This window comes from Symphodus melops (assembly GCF_947650265.1).
Source record: "Symphodus melops genome assembly, chromosome: 21".
NCBI lineage: Eukaryota > Metazoa > Chordata > Actinopteri > Labriformes > Labridae > Symphodus > Symphodus melops.
Window position 1 is genome coordinate 12,475,556 of NC_136711.1, and position 26,121 is coordinate 12,501,676.

General features: G+C 38.2%; 3 protein-coding genes across 3 annotated transcripts in view; 1 reads left to right on the forward strand and 2 right to left on the reverse strand.

The window, feature by feature from the left end:
* LOC306842253 (protocadherin-15-like) overlaps window positions 1–26,121 on the reverse strand; it is a 153,516-nt gene that overhangs the window by 80,858 nt on the left and 46,537 nt on the right. Inside the window, exons 5-15 of the mRNA XM_079372380.1 lie at window positions 24,386–24,546; window positions 23,766–23,921; window positions 20,332–20,451; window positions 19,596–19,706; window positions 16,748–16,918; window positions 10,533–10,641; window positions 8,871–8,983; window positions 7,190–7,396; window positions 4,056–4,190; window positions 489–638; window positions 299–390 (exon numbers count right to left, since the gene is read on the reverse strand). Of these exons, the coding sequence (XP_079228506.1) occupies window positions 299–390; window positions 489–638; window positions 4,056–4,190; window positions 7,190–7,396; window positions 8,871–8,983; window positions 10,533–10,641; window positions 16,748–16,918; window positions 19,596–19,706; window positions 20,332–20,451; window positions 23,766–23,921; window positions 24,386–24,546 (1,525 nt within the window). The remainder of the gene's footprint in view (window positions 1–298; window positions 391–488; window positions 639–4,055; window positions 4,191–7,189; window positions 7,397–8,870; window positions 8,984–10,532; window positions 10,642–16,747; window positions 16,919–19,595; window positions 19,707–20,331; window positions 20,452–23,765; window positions 23,922–24,385; window positions 24,547–26,121) is intronic.
* The window catches only part of LOC306817223 (leucine-rich repeat-containing protein 51-like), a 121,838-nt gene that overhangs the window by 37,968 nt on the left and 57,749 nt on the right, over window positions 1–26,121 (reverse strand). The window lies entirely within an intron of this gene.
* Window positions 1–26,121, forward strand: part of LOC306817216 (supervillin-like) — a 262,812-nt gene that overhangs the window by 27,597 nt on the left and 209,094 nt on the right. The gene's annotated exons all lie outside the window — the stretch shown is intronic.

The window sequence follows — 26,121 nt, forward strand, 5'->3', positions numbered from 1 at the left end:
GTCTCCTGCTCGATGCCCTACATAATAACAGCATGACAGAGTTTTGACACAGAAAATCCCTTGAATAAGTCAAAAGTATAGTTTCACAAACTACTCGCTTCCATGCCAACAGATAGTATTATTCACTGAGCCCGGTCAATAAAAGGTCTGCGACAAACCTCCCTCGTAGAAGTATATTTTGTGATTTTTGCATCTTTGACGTATGTAGGACAAAGAGCTTTACATCAGGACCACACAGCCAGTCTTTAGAAACTTAAGAAAATTCAAAATAATACCACAATACAAGTCATGTATTTACCTGGGTCCAATAACAAAATGTCCCTGGTCACCTGCTAAGATCCTATAGGTCACCTGACCGTTAGGACCAGCATCAGAGTCGACAGCTGACAGCTGTGAAGAAAAAAACAAAACAAAACTCTGAATGCGTCTTATCGCTCCAGATGCACTACAGTTATTAAGATGCAGTCAATGTTTGTGGCAGTGTGTACCTGTAACACTGTTTCTCCAGGTATCATGTCTGTAAACAGGTTGACATTATAGGAGACGTTTGCAAAAGTTGGAGTGTTGTCGTTAGCGTCCAGCACTGTTATCACCATGGTAACAGGCATGCTCTGCTGGACGCCGTCTGATGCTAAAAGCTGGTGAGACACAGACACAGACAGAGAGAATAAATAAATGTGTATTGTTTTATTTTATATTTTGACAAGAAAGAAAAGGTTCCTTCTGACATATTTCAGCTGCAAAAGCTACGCTTATCCCAAGGTAGAAGAGTTGTGAATTAAACATGTCTTTGAAAACTTGAGAATGTTCCTTTGGTTTTTTTGTTGCTTTTTTAATATCACCCCCTGTTCTATAGTTTATCTACGTTTTTGTTGGTGCAACCTAAAACTCTTCAAAACTATTGTGCACTTAATCTTTCCGATGATTGTTGATGCCATGTGACCTTAATAATATGAAAACAAAAAAGATCAACCCAAATAGGTGTCCCATTTTACAATTCAAAAATTTACATGAGCTTTCGGAAACAAGTAGTAGTTTACTATGAAGTTATTTCTTACAGGAATAGTTTAACAATGAGGCCAAATGCTTTCTTTCACTATGAGTTAGACTGACACGTGTGTGAACATTGATGGAACATAAAGAGGAAATAAGAGAGCAGAACTGGGTTGCACCAGCTCTGCGTTGGTCCATACTTAGCACTAATTTCCAATTTAGGATGGAGTTAACGCACTGCTAACATTTTAGTGTTTGCACCAGCTAAATCGTTCCAATGTGGGCATAAGTTAAAACTTAAATCTTACACCCAGCTCCAATAGTTGTAAAAAAAAAAAAAAAAGAAAAGTAAAACAGGGTTGTCATGGTGTATCGTACTGATAGGTGAGATGATTTGGAGGGATGATGAGAAGTAGAGGGTGATGATTTTCACTGATCTGTAGTTAAAACAATATTTCTGGTTGTATGGACGACGTGCACAACTAAGATCCTACCTTAGGCCTATGACAGTACTTTGGTAATCTATCTAGTGTTTATATGGGGTTTATTCTGCACTTAACATCCTAACTATTGATATAACTGACACAGCTGGTGCTACAGGGAGGGGGGTTCACTATTTAAGGGCCTTTAAAAACCTCAGTTTTTACACCAGATGTTTTCGAGGACATAGTAAATATAACAAACAGAGTGATATATAGAAGGTCATTAAAAAGGGCTTACATTAAAAAAAGATTAGGGTTGCTTATATTTACTGTATGACACTTTACTTTCTATACTCTATTCATTTTCACATAAATGTTTGTCCCTTTGTCTTGTCAATTTATAACAATAGTGTTACCCAATCCCATGGTTCTTTGTTTTCCCTTCAGTTGCCCCATTGTTTGATACCCAGATTTAGTTTAGTTAATTATTTTGTCGATGGTCTCCTTTTACAATAAAACGAGTAGCTTTAGCCAAAGTGGCTAATTTCCAGCTGTAGTCCCAGGCCAGTTTTAAGTTGGCAACCTGAAATGCATAATTAAAAATTAAAATACAATAAATTACATGACATTTGTCTAATTTAGAGATCTGAGGAGCTTTTGACTTTACCAAGCTGGATGTTTCTCGGTGCTTCTGGTCTTTATGCTAATCTAAGATAACTGCCTGTTAGCGCTAGCTTATTATTTATCAAGCCGACAAGAGAGCTCTGTTAGTGCTATCAATAAAACATCTGCCGTAAGCACATAGGTTTATTTCCTGAATAAACAGAGCTATTCCTTCAAGCAGAATTTATTCATTTTTATTTGCTCCTGTCGATAAACCCTTGTACCATTTCACTATTACATTCACATAGAAAAATACAAAAAAAACCCACCCAAACAAACATTGTACCCTTGATAGTGAATAAAAGACTTCATATCAGCCGAAGCTTCTTCCCTGATACCAATCTCCTCCACAGACTCATCTGCCAAGAAGCTGATTGACTCCTTTAAATGAAAACCATCCTGCATGTCTTGTAGCAACCTCTCTCTCTCTCTCTCTCTCTCTCTCTCTCTCTCTCTCTCTCTCTCTCGCTGCATCTGGAATTTAATTTCTTCTGCAAGGCTTTCTTGATGATTACTGTACACCTCTGCCTCTAAATCAATACTCTAAACCTTCTGCCGCTTCCACATTTAACTTACAAATAGATGTATGCATACAAAAGGATGCATAAACTCATACAATCCCCCCCCACACACACACACACACTGGCAGTGTGACCAGGTTGAACTTGACAGATAACTGACTGCTGTATGAATGCTGCAGATCAATAGATAGATACACTGTGCTTGGCAACTGGCAGCCTCTCTGTGGCCCACCAATAAAGACGCTGCTGAATTTGATTGCACTGAAATAAGAGAGAGACTCAGACAAGAGGGAGGATGGTATTTTGAGAGAGAGAGAGAGAGAGAGAGAGAGAGAGAGAGAGAGAGAGAGAGAGAGAAACAACAAAAATGAAATAAAGAAGCGTAGACCAGAGGAAGATTACAACAAAGCACACAAGACAGACAGAGAGAAAGAGGGAAGCTGATGGAGAGAGACACTCTAATTAGGTTTTTTCTTTTTTCTTCTAAATCATGCAACAGAAAAGCCAAATTTTGGCCTAAATTATGGACTGCATAAAAGATGGTAAAAAAAACTGGTTTCTTGACTGGAAATATCAAGCCTCTTGTTCTGCATTTGGTTGACACCATGCTGTATTTCTGGAGCAAAAAAATTGTTGAAGAGAGGAACACAGGGTTGGCAAAAGCTTAGTTATCAAAGCTTAACAGTCTACATCAGTGGTGTATCCATAATCTGGTGAATAAGCGAGTTAACTTGAGTTTCCCACACTGTAAGATGGCGGTGGCTGACCACATTTATCAATCTAAAGAAGCTGATAGTTTTAGTGCTCCTAAAATGTAGCTGACTCTCTACCTGCTCAATCAACTCGAGAGCAGTGAGTAAAGGACACGTGTGGTTTAACGCACAACAACAAAAAGCGGTCTTCTTGTCACTATAGTTCACTGTAAACTCTATAGTTGTAAGCCAACAAAAATTCTGACTCTTTAGCTCTGGCTAACAAATAAATAAACGTAAAACAAACACTGAACAGGTAAAGAAATGGGGAAACATTAATACAACAATTCTCGAATTTGACTTAACTAAAGATCTCGACTTTTAAGTGAGAGAGTGCCATTAAACCAATAAAGCTAATTTGCAGTCCAATTTTGACCCTATACGTATCCCCCCAGAAGGCACAAACAACATGGCAACTAACATGGCAGAGAGATTAAGATGCACGATTTGACGGTTTTAACGTTGTCAGACAGTTAGGTAGTATCCCCTTGTTACTCAAGGTGACCAACTCACTGATTCTACACAACTTTAGATTAAAGGTTATATAATTGAAACAGTGGATTCATATTGGTCGGTAGCATTTTGACATTTGGGAATAACTGATGGAGTTACCTTGTAACCTTGCTTAAGTAGAGTCACTCCTGAAACTTTGATTGCTGTAAATCTAAACGATTGCACAGAAATTCGAAGGTCGTAGGGTTTACCGTGAAAGTGTAGGAGTCCTGAGTTTCTCTGTCCAGTGGCTGCAACAGGGTGAGATATCTTCTGATTCCAGCTGAAGACACTGAGAAAAGGTGATAATAGCTGTCCAAGGATAACTGGAGTTGCGGATCTCTAGTCTGTTGGAGAGAGAGGGAGATGTTTAGAGAAACAGCTCATATCAGTAATCCACGAGCTTGAATCACCAAGGCAAGGTACTTTATACAATAAAAAGACACATGATTACATCTATGAGATCTGTAGTACCACCATCAAATTGAAACATACTGGTCGTTTGCCTCTCCATCAGTGCAAAATTAAGATTTAGAGAGAATTGGAAGAACAGAATTGGAGTAACATCAGACATCTATCTCCATTCCCATGTTCCATTCTCTGTTTTAAAAGCCTAAACAAATTAGTAAAACGGGCATGAATAAGGGGCACAACATGACAAATGCAATTCTCCCAGATGCAAAACAGCTAGTGCTAAGATAGGAAACGGTGAATGAAATACTCCTCCTCTCTGATTTCATCACATAAAAATACTCCTAAGCAGGCTGTGTGTGCTATACTCCGTAATAAAGACACAATCTCATCCAAGTCCTCCCCTGATGATACCCACACAGTCATCTCCTGTGTGTGTGTGTGTGTGTGTGTGTGTGTGTGTGTGTGTGTGTGTGTGTGTGTGTGTGTGTGTGTGTGTGTGTGTGTGTGTGTGTGTGTGTGTGTGTGTGTGTGTGTGTGTGTGTGTGTGTGTGTGTGTGTGTGTGTGTGTGTGTGTGTGTGTGTGTGTGTGTGTGTGCATTTGTGGGTGTGTACATGTGTGAGTGTGAGCTCTCATGCAGATAGGGCTGGCTCAGCAGTGTAGGGGGGCTGATATTGTCGATGTTGCCAGTGTTGAGTCATAAATAAACAAACACACACAAACACAGCAGTGTGCACACATAAATAAAAGTGATGGAGGCCACATAAAGCAATTAGGACTTATCATCATTGTTGGTACTTAAATGCCAGAGGAAAGACAAGGTTAGCAATATTCAAAATAACCCGGCGTATATCAAGCGCCACACATACAAACACAAGCAATCTCAGGAACACACAAACACACACATTTCATCCCAACTAAGCTCATTCCTTGCTGTGGGGGTCTTCTGGAAATCAGTGAACCAAAGCCTGTTTTTGTCAAAAAGCCCATGCTGCATCTTAAACAAAGTAAGCTCTTGGGAATGCTTGGGCGAATACAATGTTGGAGCATTGTAGATTCTTACATTATCACTGAGAGGCAAATTAAAAGGTAAATGGTTTTGCTATTCAGATTTAGAGGGAATTAGAAAAGGCACTTCACACACTGCAAACAAGGCACAAAGAAGAGATCAGAAAAACAACTAGAATGACAGAAATGGAAACTTCAGTGGCTTAATCCTTAATTTTTGTTCATAAAGAGGCAGTCACTGTGTGACTAGTTTTGCTAAGATGTGGATTGTATATTGTTTGAAATCAGTTGAACATTCAAGCAATGACTTATATACATGAGACCTGTATACTATATTATAATTTGTTAGTTATAATTATCTAATAATCAAAATAAAAGTACACAACAGCTTAAAAGTACAGTTAGCCATTGGTTAACTAATCAAACAGGGATTATAACATCATAGCTTAGCTTCATAGCATAGCATCACAGACCAGTATGTTGCTTTTGAAGGGAATGCACTTTTGTTTACAGAGCTTTTGAAAAATAGAGCAAGGAGCAGCTAATGTTTGCTTGATTTTAGGTAGCTTACACATAAACATGAACTGGGTTTGTGTTTACTCAATTAACTTATTACCTACATCTAATACAGTATCAATTGAGTTTGCTTAAACTTTTAGCTGGCTGACAAAAACCTATCAGCTTGCCCTATATCAGCTAAATTAAGTGGCTTTCTGCAGCTAATAAAATCTAAATTGAGCTTATGTATACTAAATTAACTGACTAGCTCAAGCCAATATAACCATAGGGCTTTTGTTAAGTTACCTGACAAGCTAGCAAAACAATTATAAAAATCTAGCTGACCTTATGTTAGCTGAGTTTACTTATGAGCTAATTATTGGCTAAGCTTTGCTAACATTTTCAAGTTAATTGTTACGTCTCACAGCTTAAATTATATAATTAGCCTACTCAAAAGTTGCCCACAGACATTAAGCTGAAGGCATTGAATTAAAGAGTCAGCGAACTCATCTTAAGGAGACAGATAAAAGACAGAATGAAAACACTCAGATACCTACAGCTGTCTCGTTGGCTGTCAGCTGTAGAGGAGGCACATTAAACAGCTCATGTTAAATGATTCCTCAAATGTTTAAGGTTTTCAAATAATGTAACAATGATTTTTCTTGTGAATGTTTAATAGCTAAATGGATATAAAAATGAGGGCTGTCAGGATTAACTTTTTAATCATGATTAATTAAGGGGTTACATGTATTTTATGCAATTAATTGCATGCAATTTTGTCCTTTAATGTTCACCACACATATGCCTCTGCAGTGTCTCCCTGTAGTCACAGTGATAAAAAAGAAGGATTAATATCTTATTTCACAGCCCAGTAGACAATTCAAAAATAATATCCACATTGCCACATAAAATACTTGGCTTTTTACAGTTTCTTATAGCTGTTTTCATTAAGTTTATGATTCCTAATAAGTTCATTTTTCCGTTGTTAAGTTAATGGCCGAAACCTTCGATTCAACAGAAATGCAAAAATAAAAACAGGGTTGAATTCAAACAGCAAGTAAAGTACTTAAAACAATATTAAAAGCCCAACTATAAATTCAAACATGCAGAAAAATGTGTTTAATCAGATTAAAAATGTTAATGTTTCGACAGCCATAAATGGTTTCCATAAATGATTTCTATTGCTATGTTGTTGTTGATTTTTGATTTTGATTTTTCGCATAAAAGCCACAAAAAGCTACATGTTTATATTAAGTTTGCAAACAACGTAAATGAAACCTCCAAACATAAAAAAAGGAACCTCTACATTAGTCTCCTCATTTAAAACAAATGTATACCATTGAATTTTAATTGATATTGAGCATATGAATATTATTTAGCCTATAATTCATTTCGTCAATAAAAGCCCTGCATGCTTTTTCCCCTCACCTCCTCCACATCGTTATCCAGCGCGACAATGGCTAGGGGTGCAGAAAGGCCAGTATTGGTTGCCACAGTGGTTCCCACAGGTGATGCCTCACTTATGTACCCATGGTAACTGGTTTCCAAGAAGTAGGGTGCTTGGTTGTTTTCATCCAAAACTTCGATTTGGAGGTTGGCAAAAGCTGGCAGAGGGTGACCGTTGTCCTGCTCAGCCTAATAAAGGGAGAGAGAGAGATAAATATTGTTCACTTTGGCTGGCTGCTGTACTCCAGCCATTAATCCTGTGACTGAAGTGCTATTTAATGATAATGCTTTACATAATATGTGCCTTGATGGCAGACAATAGAGTTCTGACAAATGCGAGATTACCAATACATGCTAGTTGCACATTTCAAGAAAAAAAACAAGTCTGTTTTCTTGTGCTTTTTGGAAAGTTGAACATAAATGAAATGCCACCACTGGAGAGTCTGCTTCATGAATTTGGTTTCTGAAGATTTTTTTTATTTATTTTTTGTTAATGAATGATTACTCTTGGCTGTTCAGAAAAGGGGGTGATCATCACCTGTGCCTCAAAATCACTACCAAAGAACTCTTTCAACTAAATCGACTCCCTCGTGTTGGGTAATTTGATCATTGAATTTAGTCTGTATCTGTATGTCTCAATCCCATCAAAAGTTACTGCAGGATTAGTCTGAATGTTTTGTTAAGAGGCAGTTTTCCTCACCAATGTCACTTTGCAAAAAGTTGACAAAAAAGAGTATGGTCTATACTTTTCTAGAGTATGGTCTAGCTCTTTTTGTAAAGTGTCTTGAGTTATCGTTGATGTTGTACAAGTAAAGATTGATAGGTTGATTCGTGAAATAAATCTGAAATTATTTCAAAAATCTGACAGATATGGCAAAACCAACACATGCCCGTTCAAAAGACTATACAGAGACCATCAGAAGATGGAAGTGCTGTAATTCCAGCTATACAAATCACTGCTGGTATTCCTGTTTGAGCCTCTACAGTATGTGTTAACATTTAAGCACTTTGAAACCATTAGAATTAGGGATTTTTAAAAGTATTCTCTTTCAATGATTTCTAATGCACTTTTTTTCACAATGCATTTCAGAGATGATGATATCGTTGGCAAGCGTATGTTACATAGAGTGCTGTCAATGTGTTTCATGTTTGTCAGTTCTCTTTACACAGTAACACTGTCCCTACCTGTGTGCCTTGTCTGATATTAACCTCCAAAACTGAGGAGCATCTTAATGTTTTTGAAATCTGCTCATTTTGCAAGAAATGAATTCCCATAACATCATGAAGAGGAAAAAAAACATACCATACTCTATACATCAGTAGAGCCAAACTTAATTTGTGTTTGGTGGTGCAATTTCATTACCAGCCTAAGTAAGACAAAAACAGCCCTACACACACCGTGGGGCTGCCCTAAGGCTTTCGAATTACCAGCATTTAACATGTGCAGGGTGGACTACTTTTTTATTGATCCAAACCAGAAGACACCTTATAAACAAGTAAGGTGAAACATTTAATCCTCATTTAGATTCATCCAAACGCTTGATGGATGCCTGATGCTTAAAGGCATCCATTGCAAGTCGGAGAGGAAGGTTGCTTTTTCAAAAATGCTGCAAGGTAATCAAATCAAGCCTCCCCTGTTTGCAACCTTTACTGCGTCGCTCACCTTGATAACCAGATCAAATCTGCGGTAGCGTTCTCTATCGATGGGCTTTACTAGCAGAAGCTCCGCTGTGGTTCTGTTCAGGCTGAAATAGTCTGCAAAGGACTCCGGTTTGCCTGAGCGAGAGAGCAAGAGAGGAAAGAAGCAAACAGACATAAACAGTAAAAGCAGAGCAAAATATACAAAAAGAGGGTACTCAGTGTGTGTGCATAAAGGAGAAGAAATCCGTAATTGGTTTAAGAATCAATATACGTTTGTCTGCTTGGAGTCTGGGGGGGAAGTATGAAAGAGATACGGAGGGGGAGGGAGGGAGAGAGAGCATGAGGCATGTCTAATGGTCCCAGTTTTCTCATCTCTGCTCTCCACAGGTGGGGGGGGGGATACAAACACAAACACAAACACAAACACAAACATACAGTATATGGTGCTTTCGAATGCAGCATTGCCCAGTTGGGAAATCAAGTTCTGCAATGGAGGCACATGAGTACAAAGCAGCAGGGTTTACCCTACATGTGAGATTACAGATGTTTGTGTGAGAGCCTGTCTTCTCCTTAAGGTTTGTCCCGAAGCCTCAGTGAGAAAAAAAACAAAAACATTCTTAAAACAGGCTCTTCTCAGAAGTTCGGTTTTTTAGATATACTATACTATAACTAACTACGGTGAGAACTCACATCCACAGGATATCTACGTGGCAGGCTTTTGATGTATTTTAAAAGGAAAGTAAAGTTTTTTACGAGAGAGTCGTGGGTCAGAATACAATTTCAATAACTGTTGCGGCTGTGGTTCAGTTGGTAGAGTCGGTCGTCTCTCAGGTTGGGCCCTCAATTCCAAGTTCCCGCAGCCATGTTGACTCTCGCTTGTGTATGACTATGTATTGGGGTTAGTTACTTCTGATTGTCCCTTAACATAGCAACCACTGCCATCCGTGTACAAACAGGTGTTAATGGGTAGGTGTGACAGATAAATATATTTTGCATGACTTCAAACAAAAACATTTCAGCATAAAAGGCTCCACAACAATAAACTCCACTGCTATTAATTCACCTTTTGATCTCAAAATGGGAGCAACAGATTCCCCCCCCCCCCCCCCCCCCCCCCCCCCCTTTGTGACACTTGTGCTCATAATCTTCCTACTCAGACAGATTAGTGTCACAGCAGGATTCTGGGAAATGTAATCAAGCCCCCGTCAAGTCATGTCAGTAAATCAGTGTTAGAGTTATAAAACACTTTCAACTCATGGTACTTATGATGCATTAAAAAGGCGGACAACTCCATCTCTGAAAGGCTGGAAGCATCTTCTCCCGTGCAAACTGCCTGTTAGCTGTTTTTTTCTAAACACTGTTTTGTTCTGCTGAGTTCATCCTGCACATTAACTTTGCAATGCTTTCCTCAAAAACTTTGCAATCATTTACTTAAACTAGGTTTGCAGTAGAACTTGGTTCCATCAGATAGATAGATTAAAATTATGCAACGTATTTTGTATTATTGCAAATGTGATTAAGACATCAAATACTTCCATTAAAAAAAATGGAACTGCTAAAAAAAAAGAACCAACAATCTGTGTCACAATATTACATAATCTTCTCAGGCAGAACGTTCATGGACAGTACATTTCTTCTCACTGAGCACTTCACTTCCCAATGCTGATGTCAACAAAGAACCTACCAATGAGGAAGGAGTAGAGAATCCCTGGCCTTTCAGATGGCGGTTGTATGTTTCTGTCCTGGTCCACAGCTTGAATGGGAGGAGTCACATTGAGGGGATTCACCTTACCCTGAATCAAGAACAACAACAAAATATGAATATGACAATGTTAACCGACAAAAAGAAAATATATTGCGTTTGCTTGTTTTAATGTTGAGCATGTAAAACAAAAACAAAAGCAAATATCAAACCAGAAAACTTCAAAAAACATTTTACTTCTTTCCAGCAACAGAGCAAGCTTTAATTAGTGTTCAAATAGATCACGAAGAAATATATTTTTCAATTAAGCTTAGTTTGTGAGAAACATTTGCAACAAAAGGAAACGGCTTAAAACTAAAGCTTAAAAACATGGAGAGGGATATTAAAATAAATAATTGCTTGGTGGACTTATTCAGTTATTCAAAGGCATTCAAAAAGCTTTTCTAATGTGTTTCATTTATGAGCAGACAACCTTTGTGCACACCAAGCAAGCAAGCTAAACAGAAAACAACCAAAAGACGGCTGCTGAATATGGGAAAATCAATTACTGGCAAAAACACATTGAGGTAAACTTTAAATCATAAGTACAGGATACCTGCAATACATAAAGGGCCAAACAGACTTTGATATAATAATCATAACACTGATGAACAATTAGGACTCTTTTCTACATTTTACATGAATAAGATCTATTGGACACGGAGCTCTCCAAGTCTAGATTTGTGTCTGCACTGTGTGTGTACGGCCAGGCTATAATGTTGAGTTATAATAGTGTAATATACTAAGGTGTCTGCAAGACCAAGACCCCCAATGAGCGAGACATTACAAGCCTGTGGGATAACATCTACAATCACTGAAGCTGTAAAATGTCAAGCCAACAGCATTATAAGGCTGCTCGTATTCCCCATGTGCACAATTTGATCACACATACACACCTACACACACAACGTACACAACATACACTTGCTATTACACAATACTTTAACACGGCGCCTGTCAAGCAGCACTTAAAATCTACTAGCCATCGTAGCGCTATATCTCCTCTGCCTGTCACAGAGAGAGCAGAGGAGGGAGACGCAGGCGGCGCAGGAAGTTATGGCGAGTAATGAAGTGGAGTAAAAGAGGGTGTAAATATATGGGAGGGAGAGGATTCTGCAGGAGCAGAGGGTGGGCAAAGAGCTCAGGAATATGTAAATGCCACGGAGAAGAAAAGAGCAGCCGAAGAAAGACAGCAAGGTGTCTGAGAACACCGACATCACAATGTGACAGTTGTTTCGAACAATGAAAACCATCGGCCGTAACAAACCGGTTCAGTGGACAAAAAGCAAGAACATCGTACAATAAATACGATCAAGTTAGAATATTTGATCCACACGGGACAGCCTTAGCACTTAACAGGGAGTGACTAATTAGTAAAAAAAAAAAAAAAAGAAGATTTTTGGAACTTATTAATCTATTTAAAATCTAAAATAAATGGGTCACTATATCTAAAATGGAAATGTGATTTGGATACGTGATTGCGTCCAAAATGTGTTCTCAAATTCCACCCTCAGCGGTCAACTCAGTTCAGATTGTTTTAGTTTAAAGGTTTCTTAACTAAAGTTAAGTTTCTGATAAAGTAAATGTGTATTATATCTGTATTTTAAGACAATGCAGAAACTATAGAAATTAAAAACAGATTCACTTGACAAACACAAGATTACACCTTTCTCTGTGATTCTGCTCATGTTACATGTACTGTATGGATGGATATGACAAAATGAAAATAACAAATTACATATATTAAGAAATAATAATAATACAGAGAAATAATCTAATGAAGGTGAAATGTTTCATTACTTAACTTTTATGGTTTGATTAAAAACAGGTTGACAAAATAAAGCTGGCTGATGAAAATGGGACAAAAGCACCAACCTCAACTTCAGCACATTCAAGTCAATCTCTTCTTAAAAAATAAAAATGTAAACCTCGGGTGACCCAGTCCTCTGCTCCATAAAAAAGTCTGTCCTTCCTCCTTTAGACCACCACTTCAACCTTCTGAAGAAATGACAGAGAAAAGTCTCCTTCACACTCCCATCAACGGAGACGCTCAACCTTTATTTTGCCCATACAAATCTTCCTCTCTCAGAAAGCACTAGAAGCAAAGCAATTTAACTAAAGTAGTGTCTGGCTTTAAAGCCTGGTGTTTGGCTGTGTGGTCCACTGTAAATACACAGCACTCACATTCTCGAACATAAGCACTTACATCGCAGACGCAAAACTATAGCTTTCATTTGTAGCTTTAAAAACACTATAATTATGGTCCGTAAAGCTTCATTCATAGAAGTGGACAGCAGGAAGGACATTTTAAAGTCAAAGTATTCAAATACAAACTGAGAAATAAAATAATGATGATGGAAATCAGGTGACTTTTTAACCCTTTATAGGGCACTCATTGAAATACTTTGAAATTAATAAATTCAACCTCAGAGTGTTATTGGGGGACAAAAAGGAACTTTATTGCTGTTAAAACATTTTTCCCAAAAATGTTAATTTCATGTAGAAAAATAAACATTGACGAAATTACCATATTTGGTTCAAAGGCCAGAATAGCAGGATCATTGAAGTAGAGTCTCTTCTGATTGGCTGAGTGAGGATCATGTTTCTCGACCTTACTGAAGTGCAGAAGGGTGGCCATATGTAATGTGGATGGAAATTACCCAAAAAAAGTCACTTGCCCGATAAAGGGTGAAGTGATAAGTGATTTGTGGAAGCAAGCCAAAATTTCAAACCTCTAAATTAGTAAAGCCAGTGAACTACAAGTGATTTGAGCCTAAAGTGTGGGCTCCAATGTAGAGGCAACTTTAAAAGTCTCTTTTCTCACCTGGCTACTGCGGCTTACTTGTCAAGAAACATGCAGGCAGGGAGAATCAGGCATTCAAACTCTGCAGGGTCAGCAGGAAGAATCGCAGCAAAAGGTAAGCTAGCAGACAAGAATGAGTCAGACGCCACAACAAGTGCGTATGGGGAAGGTGTGTTTTTGTTATTTATATATACTGGGAAATTAATGAGCAAATGAGCAGCAGCAGCTGTGCAGGCAGGTGGCTGATCCAGAGAACATCGCAGGGGTGGAGAAAAATCCCAGGAGGTGTCTCGTGGTCAGGTGAGGCTTTGTGTCAAACTTTGAGCTCTACAGGAACGCATGTGGTGCAACAGAGATACAGAACTCCCCAATCACATAAAAAAAAATAACAGATGGCTATTTACACTGCTGCAGTGCTGCAAAGTTACGCTCTATGTACAAAGCAGCCACAAAATAAATTAGCATTTAGTCTCCAGAGCTTGCAATGCTTTATCTTTTTTTTTTCCAACTTGCATCCAATTATATGTCAGTCTGATGTAATAAAAACTAAATGATTGGTTTGTTGGCTGTACCATTCAATAATGTGTTTTCCCCCCTCACAGCCATACATTTCTGAGTTGCTTAGGCAGCAACGTTTTTGAAGTGTTTGTGCGAACGTGGCCTGACAGCCAACTCATCACAAATGACCAGCATCTTTGTGTGTAAGTTTAAGTATGGGTGTGCGAGTGTGTGTATGAGATAGTGTGTGTGTGTGTGTGTGTGAGAGTGAGGCACAGCTAGAGAATAGTTATGTTGGCTGTGAGGGCTTGGAGGTTGTCACATCTTATCAGTCTGATTAGGACTCAAACTATTACAGTGCCTTGACTCTCCTCCTGCATGCACTCCTCTCCTCACTTCACCTCCTCATCTTTCTTTTAAAACCCAACACTTGCAGCTCTTCTTTTTTATTTTATTTTTTTGTCAATCTGTCTGTCTCTCCTCTTGTCCTCTAGCCTTCTCTCTTTCTTCCTTTGACAGTTAGATGGGCACAAATGTAAACCCTGAGCGTTAAAAACAATCCCTTTATTGGGGTTTCATTTAAGCAGGACGTTTCAGAGGACGTTGGACTTATCAATCAAACAGGGCTCCTGACAAACAGCTGCTTTCTTATTTAGTCGTACATATTAGCTTTTCATTACTTGTTTATATATTTAGTTAATTGTATTTAATGTTTACATTTGTGCAAAGAGAGGAGAGTCTACCAAAGTTAAATTCCATGTGTGTTAAACATACCTGGCCAACAAAACTGAATAGGATTCTGATTCTTTGACTGATATAGTTTGAATGTTGCCTCGACTGTGGCAATGCCGCTGTCATTTGAATGAGAAAACTGTTTCGGCAGCAGAGGTAATTGTTGTGACATGTTTCAGAAGTTGTCATATTATTTACCATTAAGAGTTTACTGAGCTGTAAATGCATCTGATGAGCCCTTAAACTTAGGAAAACTTAATTACAACTGTCAATCGGGAGTGATCACTCCTATTTATACGTTTCTTTAAAAAAAAAGCATACAAGCAAACAGCAATCCAGATGTAAACAAAAAAGCACATAAAATCAAGATCTGTTTTTTATTGACTCATAGAGGGGTTTTTTCTGTACTGCTGAGATACTGCCGGTGTATACAATCTGAATGGGAGTTAATCATCAAGTAAAACAATCTGTGTGTTTGGTGTAACTATTATAATCTAACCTCCAGATTGTTAACAACCTACAAGTAATTTCCCTGCTTAACTTTTCTGTGCCTGCCTATTTATCTGTCTTTTCTCCCTTTTCGATCCACTCCTCTTTCACACCCATCTCTCCATCGTAAACTCTGTCCTTGTCTGCGCACACTTGTTCCTTCTCAAAACCACAAGGTGTAAAGTTGATTTACTCCCGTTGCTCCGCGCCGTGTCTCTCTTGGCTTGGGGAAAAACTGTGTGTGTGTAAGTCTCTGGAAAGTGTTTGTGTGTGTGGAAGTGAGAGTGAGAAGAGATATGAAAGAGAGAGAGAGAGAGTTTGAAGGCCGAGAAAGACTTGTGTGAGTGTGTGGATCGTGTGTTTGCAAAGATATCAGCATAAAAAAAAAAGAGATAAAGGACACAATGTCCAGGTTGATTCTCCTGGCCTGATACTGTTGTAAATGTGTGCGTAGGTGGGTGTGTGATGTGGGTGTTGTGGCATAAGCAGGCTTGTCATGATCAAGGGTTGTGTCTGAGTGTGCGTGCGTGTCTGTGTGTGGTAAGGGATGAATGCTCTGCTGACTTGTCAGAGTTGAGGATTTCGCCTGCAGCGACTTTGTCTCATTTACAAAGTGGTATTGTAAGTCGCTCTGGATAACAGCATCAGCTAAATGCTCAGGATACAAATGGATAGATACAGCCGTGTAAGCAGAAATACACACCACAGTGCTACAGACTCACTTTCAAACCAAACTGGTTCATTCCCAAGAGATTTGCAGGATGATCTGACAGAAATATTTATCGACTTCTTAACCAAAAACACACTGAGGGTTTTCTTTTAATGACCTTTCCTTTAGACTTCAATGCAAATGTTGGAGATAGAAACATACTGTCCATCTTTTTCAGGCGGCGATATACTGGTATGATCTCAAATGAAGGAGTAACCTCTAACACATTACAGAAAGGATGCACAAAAAAAATGCCAGATAGCATGATTTCACAAACTTGAAAATGAAAGCTTTTATCGTTTCTGTTTGAGTTCACTTACAGAAAAGTGTTGCTCTTTTAAAACCACGTTTTAGCCTTTGATCTTATGACAAACATATCAAATTGAAAAACTGAATATTTTTACTCTTGCTGTAGGTATGATACTGATGCTATAGTATAACAGCAAGTATAAGAGTTATACCATGGGGAAAAAATGAAGGAGTTGTCCATGACCAGACAAGGTCAATCTTTAAAACAGGCAATCAATAAAAGTATTTAAAACTGTTTGGCTCCAACCAATTGTATCGAGCCGAAACAAATTAATTTTACTTGATTTGGGGCTTACCCATTTGAAAATAGATCTGTTATATCAATAAAATCCTGAACTACATAGGCACAATCAGTTCCTTATGCTTTTATAACAGTGAACATGGAAATTAACAAGTTGTAACGTCTATAGTCAAACACACAGAAGTGCACACAATGAGATAATGGTAACAATTAAAGATTATCACAAAGGTTTCCATAATGTTAGTTTCAAGTGTCAAGCAGAAACGCAACCATTATCTGCTAGTGGCAAAAAATAAAACGTGCCCTCATCACCCCCACACAAGCACACAACAATCAGTACATTGTATTTTGTAGGTGAATAACAGGCATACGCTTACCGGCTCTGTTAGCTCCAGTACACTAGCCTTGTACGTGATGGGACTGCAGTCACGCGTGTTTCCCACAAGTGTACACGGAAGAAACATGGGGCCCAAGTCATCTCCATCCAGTACATCCACGGTCAGAGTGGTGGTGGCTGTGCGCCGCTCACTCGGGTAAGGGGCTCGGTCCTTGACACACATCGAGAGATTTTATGTTCACTTTTGGATTATTCTGCAATTCATTTCAATATTTGCATAACGTTATCCCTAATGGAAAGTGACCACAACATGATCGTGCTGAATATTTTTCAGAAAATTAAACCAAGACTCAGCAGGAAACTCTCAATGTCTTCAAAGGCTGATGTGTACTTTACTTACAGTTAAAACCTCATAATTATCTAAAAAAAAACGAACCAAAAAAAAACATGTTCAGTAACGCACTTTGATGAAAGTATAAATCATGTATGTTTTTTGAACAGCAAATATGTCAAGTAGTGTCATAAAAGAAGCTAAAACAACCTCCAAAAGCTGGAAATGTAGCATACTTGATATACTGTATTAGCTTGATATTTCATATACAATTCTATTTGCTGAACAGATTTTTCTTCAGACCTCTTACTTAATAAAGACAGTTTAGTCAGCCCAATGAACCACTCAAGATCTCATTTCCACCAGTACATCTGGTTCACCACAAAGAAAGTTCCTGACTGTTGTGAATGTTAGCATGTCTGTCTGTAGCAATACTGCTCTGTTCTAGCTGTTGGCATTGAAATAAAGCTAGGTTTGCATCAAACAAGTAGTTGTCTTGACCTGATAGGATTTAAACATCATTCAAACAACTGTGCAGTCTGTTAAAGGATGGAACCATTACTGCAAAGCAAATGGAGCTTATTTGCTAAACTGCTAAGGTGTAAGAGTACTGAATAACAATGCAAAAATAAATTCTATATTGTGTTATTCAAGATGAAAGTTTCGGTTTTGTAAATGGCGTCAAGCTTTTAAATTCAAACACACTAGAATGTCCTTCGCAGACTCATAGTGAAGAATGAATTGACAAAAGCTTCAGGAGGCTTGGTTTCAGTTAAACCATTTAAAAAAAATAAGCCAATACAACTAGCTACCAAATATTACAGATTCATAAGATACTGGAACTAAAGCTATAACACATCTACTTCTGAATGAATCTCTTATCACACATTTTACTCAAGTGCTTCTGTGTCAGTTTTGATCTGCTTTTGCTTCTGTAATTTAATGATGGATTTTCAGTGAATTCACAGGGCACACTTAATAGGCCTTTTTCATCTGAATGATAAATAGAACTGCTGTGTTTTCTGTCTTTATTTCAAGACAATCAGATTTCACAAGTTTCACTTTGTAAAGGTCTGAAAATAGAGGAGTTGGATCGGGGAAACTCAACTCAAATGGTTTGCAGGACTAATTAAAGAAGCATTCTTTGTCAACCTTTCTCTTTTTGGACAGCATAAATGGTGTGCTTGGCAACTTTTCTTTTTTAGTATATTAATCCCGGCTGACAAAAGACAGTTCAAAGAGTCATTATTAATTGTCTACATTGTTTTATCAGGTGGGTAAAACTAACAATTAATGTCTATATTTGAAAGTTTTCCACATCTGCCCGTAACGTCTTGCAGGCAAGATGAAACCTGCTAATGGGCCGAATCCAGCCCACAAGTGATATGTTTGACCCCCCCTGTCGGAGTGCATGCCATGCAAAACTATTGTGGAAATCATAGGCAAACCTTTTTTTCATTGTAGGCAATTTAAGGCAGGATTGGTCATTTTTGAAAACGAGCATGATTTTGAAAGTAGCATGCCCTAAGTGCGCCTTCTACACCCACCCCTTCCCCTCCCTTAAAGGCCACGCCCTTCACTTACATGCACAACTGTGTTGCTCCAGAAGCGGACCAAAGCTCATCGATTGCATGGTGTATTAACTACGTTGTCTCATGTAAATAAACTCACAGTATAAACTCAGTCATCGGTGACATATATGGAATATAAATTTGATCAAGCATTGTTCTGTTAATGAAATAAATACAGGTGTGAGTTCATTTGGCTTACTCGATCACTCCTTCATTTTATCTGACAACACTGAATCTCTTAGAAGGTCAGCCTTGTTCTCCTGGTGGTATATGGTCTCCAAGTCTACAGAGAATTTCTATTCAGCAAATACTCAGCCTCTAAAACACTCTTAATATTGTATTCAGATGAACAGTGAATACATCAGGCTCTCAAGTAGTCAAAAACACATTAATCTTTCAGTGTACTGTTGACTTTTAATAATGCTTTTAGGGTAAATGGGCCTTGACATGTATGAATGTTTTCAACCATACTTAGTTGAAAGCTACAGCTTCTGGTGCAGCCTTTTCTTGTCTTACTAAAAACCTTAATGGTGCAATTAGCAGCTTAAGACCATTTTCTGTCACGCATCAGTTTAGATCAGTTAGTCTGTTTTGCATGTTGAGTGAAATAAATTATATTATAGATAATGTTTATGAATAAAATATACAGAGTACTGTTGAAATGAAAAGAGAAAAAAGCTAACACAATAACAAAAGCATTAGTGGAAATTAAGGAAGCACTTTTTGGTGTCTGACAATGGCAGAAGTAGTTGAAGTCTTTGTAACATTAATGAATCACTGATAAGAAATTAACAACACTTTCCGCTGCTTTTTCTACTCCTACTCAAACCACAGATTTTCTGTACAACTGGTCCAACATAAAAACCTTAATTCTCAAACTGTTATCGTTTAAATCCAGTATGATATACAAAACTGAATAATACCGGAAAAAACACGAACTGAGAGCTGCATGAAATATAAGATATAAGAGAACAGAAATCACTCACATTTGCCTGTATGATGACCAGATACCGTGTTATTTCCTCATAGTTGAGTCTTTCTCTGAGAACTACGGAGCCAAACAGTGTCAGAGGGATGTCAAAGGTTCTGTTTGTGGTCTGAAACAAACAGAGATAAAATACAAACACAGTGAGTAGGTTTCTCTATCAACAGTTCCCACATCTTTTTTTTAATCATAATTGGTATAAGGAATTCAGAAGTTACAGCATTATTTACAATATTATTAAAAATATCTCAGAAGAAATCACTGGCAAAACTCGGAAATCACAAGTATTGATACCATTAACACTTTCTTTATTTGAAGCAGGGGAAATAAAAGTTACTGAAACCTAGCTGGTTAGTTAGCTAGGCAGAGAGTATCTGCAGTTCTGTGAAACTTAACAAATACAAGCAGTTAATCAATGTGTTTTATGTAATGTGTTTGCTTAAGGCATCCCCTACTTTTTTGGGGGGGAAATTAGGGCATAACAGCTTAGCAATAGCATAATGTACACTAACCCTTCATTTTATAACCATAAGGAGCACCAGAGGTGTATTTGGCCAAAATACTTCATACTTCATTTTAAACAATGTAGTACAATGTAGTTATTTGGCCTTTTTTGTGTTTTTCTTCTTAATCTTGCTCTCAGTTACCTACGAGTGATTCATTACTAATTCCTTACTGCTAAACCTAAATATATGAGTTCACAACATGGGTTTCATACATTGAAAAGAAAAACCTACCGGGTCTTTGGGGTTGTACTGAATGGTATACTCTATCTGTCCGTTGGGACCATCATCAATGTCCTTCGCCCCATTGTTCCCCCAGAAACCAGAGAAGATGGTGGTTCCTACAGGTGTCAGCTAAAACAAACACAAAGAGAGAGGTTTAGTATCTTTGTCTGCAAGCTCACGCTACATGATCTCAAACGCTTTATTGCTTTTATTCTCTGTACTGCTGACAGCAAACAGTGTCTATCAGAGATGAAGGAGGGAGGCTTTAAAAATCTATTCATGAGTCTGGACATAAGGGATCTTGATACCCCACTGTCCTGACAAAACAAAAAGAAAATGACTTGCATTTTTATGTTTATTGTGCTCAAATGGAGCTTGAAAAGAAAGATCAGCTCGTAACTGCTTGTGATTTTATTTGGTCTGAAAATAAAAGCACAGGCAGCATGGTTGATCTAACTTATTGTCTGTAAGCTTGTGTTTCCCTTTGTTACTGCTGGGAATGTTTACTACACCTCACTGCCCTATCAAATTGGAAATTTGGGATTAAAATGGGCATTTGGAGATAAAAAAAAAAAATGGTATAAAAAAAAGTATAATATAAAAGGAGTTGTCTTCGTGGGGGCTTTTTTTAGCTTTAATTTTGTCCTTGACTTTAGTGAAATAAAATAATGAAAGTGTAAAAAGAACGGATCCATTACTCATTGTTATAAAATAAGTCACTGTCAAATTACATCTATGACCAAAAACACGACGTCTCAAAATACAAACATTCTGTCCCAAAAGTCACTATGTGTTTATCATTTTCAGTATGGTTCACTTGGTTTAGCTGTGAAATATAAATATATACAGATTTATTCCACTTAGCTGTGGGATTTTACCTGCTGATCATATCATATCAGTCATGATCCTTTTAATATTAGGGTTCGAATCAGGCGTACAATTAGAGAAAACTTTATTGCAAAATGAGACAGTTCACTTAAGAACGGCGCTGCAAGTAGATGTTAAATAAATAATGCTATAAAATAGCAAATGAACTCGCTTCATATTCTCAATACTTGCCTGCTTCTTGTTGTTAACCGACGTTAACCATGATTCACCAATCATTTTAAGTTAAACAAGTTTACATGTACCAAAGAAAGGATTTACAAAGGAAGCCTCTGATGTTTTTCTCCCATAACACTGTCTGTAAGTATGCTAGTTTTTTTTGGCTAACCACTGTTTCACCAGCTACAGAGATTTAGCATAACTTTTGATGTTATGTTATTGTAGCTAAAAGCTAAATGAAACTGCACAGGCAGCAATTAATGTTAAAATATCCATTAAGTAAAATGTGATAGAAATACATGGACACAGCTTTGAGTTATAAAGAGATGGAGCCTGCACAATTGGAACATAATGGATAATGCTAACATAAATAATAACAATGTAGCTCTCGTTGCTTGCTCACTAATGTTACACTACTAGAGACAGCAACGTCTCTTAAATTATAAGAAGTCTTTGGAGCTATCCTAAGTTAGTGTCATGATCTGAAGCTTAAACATAGTATTACATACTGTGAACATGTATGACTTTAATTGGAAAGCAGAGACAGCATTATGTGAAAGTCAGACAACTGCTTGCTTCAAATTATGATTAAATCTTACTGCACATGTGCCACAAGACAAACTCCCTGTCCAACAGGAAGACGAGAAGCAAAATATTTAGATATGTAGTGTTATTTTTTTGAATTGAAAACTTTAGACTAAAAGTTGAGCTCTTACCAGAGCACATAAAAGCGATAACTTTGCCAACCATAAATTGCCACGCTGCGTTTTCTGTGATTATGTGTCAAAACAGACGTCTAATCTCCAGACGGCTCGAGAAAGATTTGAGAGTAACTTTAATTTACCTGCTGCACTGATGATTTGTTACATCACTTCCCTCAACAGGGTTACCGCTGCCTCCCACTGATATAAAATGGTCTTCAGACTGTCTCTCCCTGTCACTGGAAACGGCTTTCATGAAACAACTCCTGTTTCAAGCACTGCTGCCAACTCATGAAATCAGCCACAAGGATCAACTTGTACCCACAACTTTCACTGTGAAGTCATAAATTGTGTCCTAGACGCTGTTATAAATAACTCTTTGCTCTCTTTATCTGTCTGCCTCACTGTCATGCACTCAATAATTGTTAGTGAAAGACAAATAAAAGGCGGTTTAATGGTGACAAAGTCAGAGTCAGACATTATTAAATGTACTGCATTGGGTGGCTGGAGCTCTGTAGGGAAGAGAATTGAATTAGACATTTGTTCTGTCCCTATGACCAGACCTACTGAAATCAAAATAATTGCACACATCACAATAAATTACAAAAAAAGTATTGCCACCACAGTTACCTTGCCTGGCACAGGGAGCATATTTTTGTGTTTTTTACGATGCATCTCCTAAATTGAATGGTTGTCACCAACAGTAGTGGGGAGTTTTATTTTAGCAGGAGTAATGAGAAACCTGAGAGCTCTAAAAGGTGGCAGAGGAGAGACAGGAATATATAGCCAGTGGCTGAGGGAAGGTGGCTAGGTTGGGAAAAGGTGACATAATGACGAGCTGAAAGTGGTGAGAAGGAAAAAAAAAACAGAGGTGAAGAGAAGCCTAGAGAGAGTGAGGGAGAGAAAGAGCGAGGGGAAGAAGACAGATTGAGTTGGACAGGCTGTGGAGGACTGCGTAATGAGAAATTCTACTGGGTCTGCCCGGGTCTGTGCTGGCAGCAGGCTACATGTATCCTTGACCAGGTTCAGTATGAACCTCTTCTAGTTAAATTCCCCTCCCCTACCACAGACTCTGGAGGACACAAAACTGTGAGATTGGCATCTCAAAGCCTCCGAATAACAGATTTAGATGCTTTCTCTGCTTCACAAAAAACTCTTCTTTCCCTGCTTATAGTGCTGCCCTTCAGCTTTAGATTAGCTTTAGTCTGACAGCAAAATGGTATACACATTACTGTCTGGTAGTTTCTTTAAAATACATTCTGGTATGCATCTGTGCCAAGCTACAATTTCTGCAGAGTTGATGCAGCATCGAACACTGGCAGTGATGGCACAGAACATGAACCCCAGAGCAGCATGGGAAAGGTTCTGTACTGCAACTGATCTGTTGTACTCATGCAGGACTTGCTGGACCTAAGCTCTCTCTCTCTCTCTCTCTCTCTCTCTCTCTCTCTCTCTCTCTCTCTCTCTCTCTCTCTCTCTCTCTCTCTCTCTCTCTCTCTCTCACCCTCTCACCACTGGTGTCAAATCCCAGAGTCGTGTACCTGCCATAATGATGGACAGCAGCATGGCAGGATAAGTGCAATAAGTGGCCCTTGATTTAGCTGAGAGACTCTGAGGTATTACAAAAAAAAGCATATTATGGACTTTATTTCAACCCCATGAGAGAAAGAGTGTGTGTGTGTGTTTGTGTGTCTTTACCTCACTGACAGCGACGTAGTATCTCGGCTGTTGGAAATGTGGGGCGTTGTCATTGCGGTCACGAACGACGATGCGGACTTCGTGTAAAATCACCGTGCCGACGAGCTCATTGGTACATTGGACCTGAACCACAATGGACTGAATATATGATGGAGGCTGTAAAAAGAATAAAAATAAAGACAAAAAGCAAAGCGGTGAATGTTCAATTAAAAGCTACAATTATACAATTGTGGTAAATAATAAACCAGCAAATGAAACACATTACTGGCCGACTCTTTTATAGTGCTTTTTGTGCCAAATGAAACTTTAAAACCATCGACTGGGTTATTTTGCAAAGCTGACAGCATGAGGCGGGTTGTTTTCCAGTGTAAATAGAGCTAAAACTGTTTGAGATGTGTTTGAGAACAGCAAGAGGAAGGAGCTGCAAAAAATTGCTTCTTCAATATTTACTGTATCCTCTGAAAAAGGTCTCCATGTGCACCACAATGCTTTAACTGTGCAGTGCAGCAAAAAAAAAAAAACTAAGAGTCATTCCAGCGCAACATATCACATTCATTCCAAGCCAATCCATAGAGTATGATTCTATTAAATAAATATTACTCTATCATGTTACTCCTTACATCTCTATCAAGAACTCTTCCTGTGCTGTTGAGGTAAAGTGCTTGTTTGGCAGGATCCAGGATCACCCAGTAGTCGTAGTTATCCCTCAGAGACAGCGAGATGGTACGATCGGGACCCTCAGCCACTCCGTTTATCTGCATGTTCTCCACCAATAAGGTTCCTGGGAACACAATAGGACCACAACAGTTAGCCAGAGACATACAGTTCAGATAACTTTTGCAGAGAATTGATCCAAGATCGAACTTTGAAAGTTAAAAAAAAAAACGAAAAAAAAACCCCCGAGAATGCAATGGGAAAGTACTGCATTTTAGTTTGCATATGCCTGGAAATTATATTTAGGTTGAAGCCAAGGTCAAAGGAAATGAAATGAAGGAGCAAGCAAACAGAACAGAGAGCCTGTAAGAAGCAAGAAGCCTGTGGAACTCATGGAAATTAAATTAAGGCAGACCGGAAAAGGATTTTAAATTTTGTTTGCTCCTCAATAGCAGTACCTGAAAATACCAAAGACCAAGGGCAGCACAATATAAAATCAAACACTTCACACTAAGGTAGGAAATCTATTGGTGTAAAAAGATGTAATGACTTCAGTGATTTCTTCTGCATGATATCACATCCAAAACCCTCAAAAAAATAAAATAAAAATAAGCATTAAAATACGCCAGATGGCACGTCTGGAACAAAACTTGATTCATTTAACTCTCAGTCAACTGTGGGCGGTGAATTGATTTGGGAAGGAGAGGAAACGAAAGGCAGAGAAAGACAGAGTCAGAGAAATATAAAGAGAGAGACCATAAATGATTTGAATGGAAACTGTCAGCTGCATATTTTTTGAGGGAATGCAAATTATCTTTCAATCAAAACGAAGGAACAAAAGAAAATGGAGAAGAGAAGGGTTGCAAGGTCAGCTCCACATGAAAAAAAGAAAAGCAAACCGATAAACATCTTTGTTGAATAGAAGATCTCTGACTTTGGTGGAGATTGACAGGCAAAATGAAAACAGAGGGAGGCCAAACTTCCCTGCGTATTCAAATTGTTTGCATTATTTTATCTCGATAATTTGAACTCCTACTAAGGTCAAAAGTTTGCTTCTTCTGGCTGCGAGTCATAAAAAACAGTTCATTGCTTTTAAGATTAGATTGCTACTATTACCTGTTAAGGGTTTATTTTTAACTTTACAGGAAATCATTAAATCAGAAAAAGTGCTATACGGTGAGGAAAAACAAAGAAATGTTAGAGGAGCTGAAAATTTAACCGCTTGACTCTGTACAGCTCCAAATCATAAGAGACCCATTATCCAGCTCAACGCACTGCATTATTTATCAAAAAGAAAAATCTATTGTGTTTGTGTGAGAGAGCACAAAACTATCCTTCAGCACAATACTAGACATAGCTTGTTTTCAGTTTGAGACAAAGTTAAATGTGCACCTAAGACAATATACAAGTGCAGCTCGCGAAGAGGTTAATTTTTTTTCTATTATCTAATTCAAGAAGGGAAACTTTTGGAGATCAGACAAAAAGTGAAAATCTTTTTTTTGTTTATAACCTTGATGATTACAGCTGAAGAAAATCAAACTTCCAGGATCTCAAAAGAATTGTCGACCCTTCTGAAGAGTATGATAGATCATGCACTCAATACTTGGTCAGGATTCATTGAATGAATTACTGCACCTATGTGGCGGGGCATGGACGCAATCCGAGGTGTAATGGAAGCAAAGGCTGCTCTGATAGAGGCCTT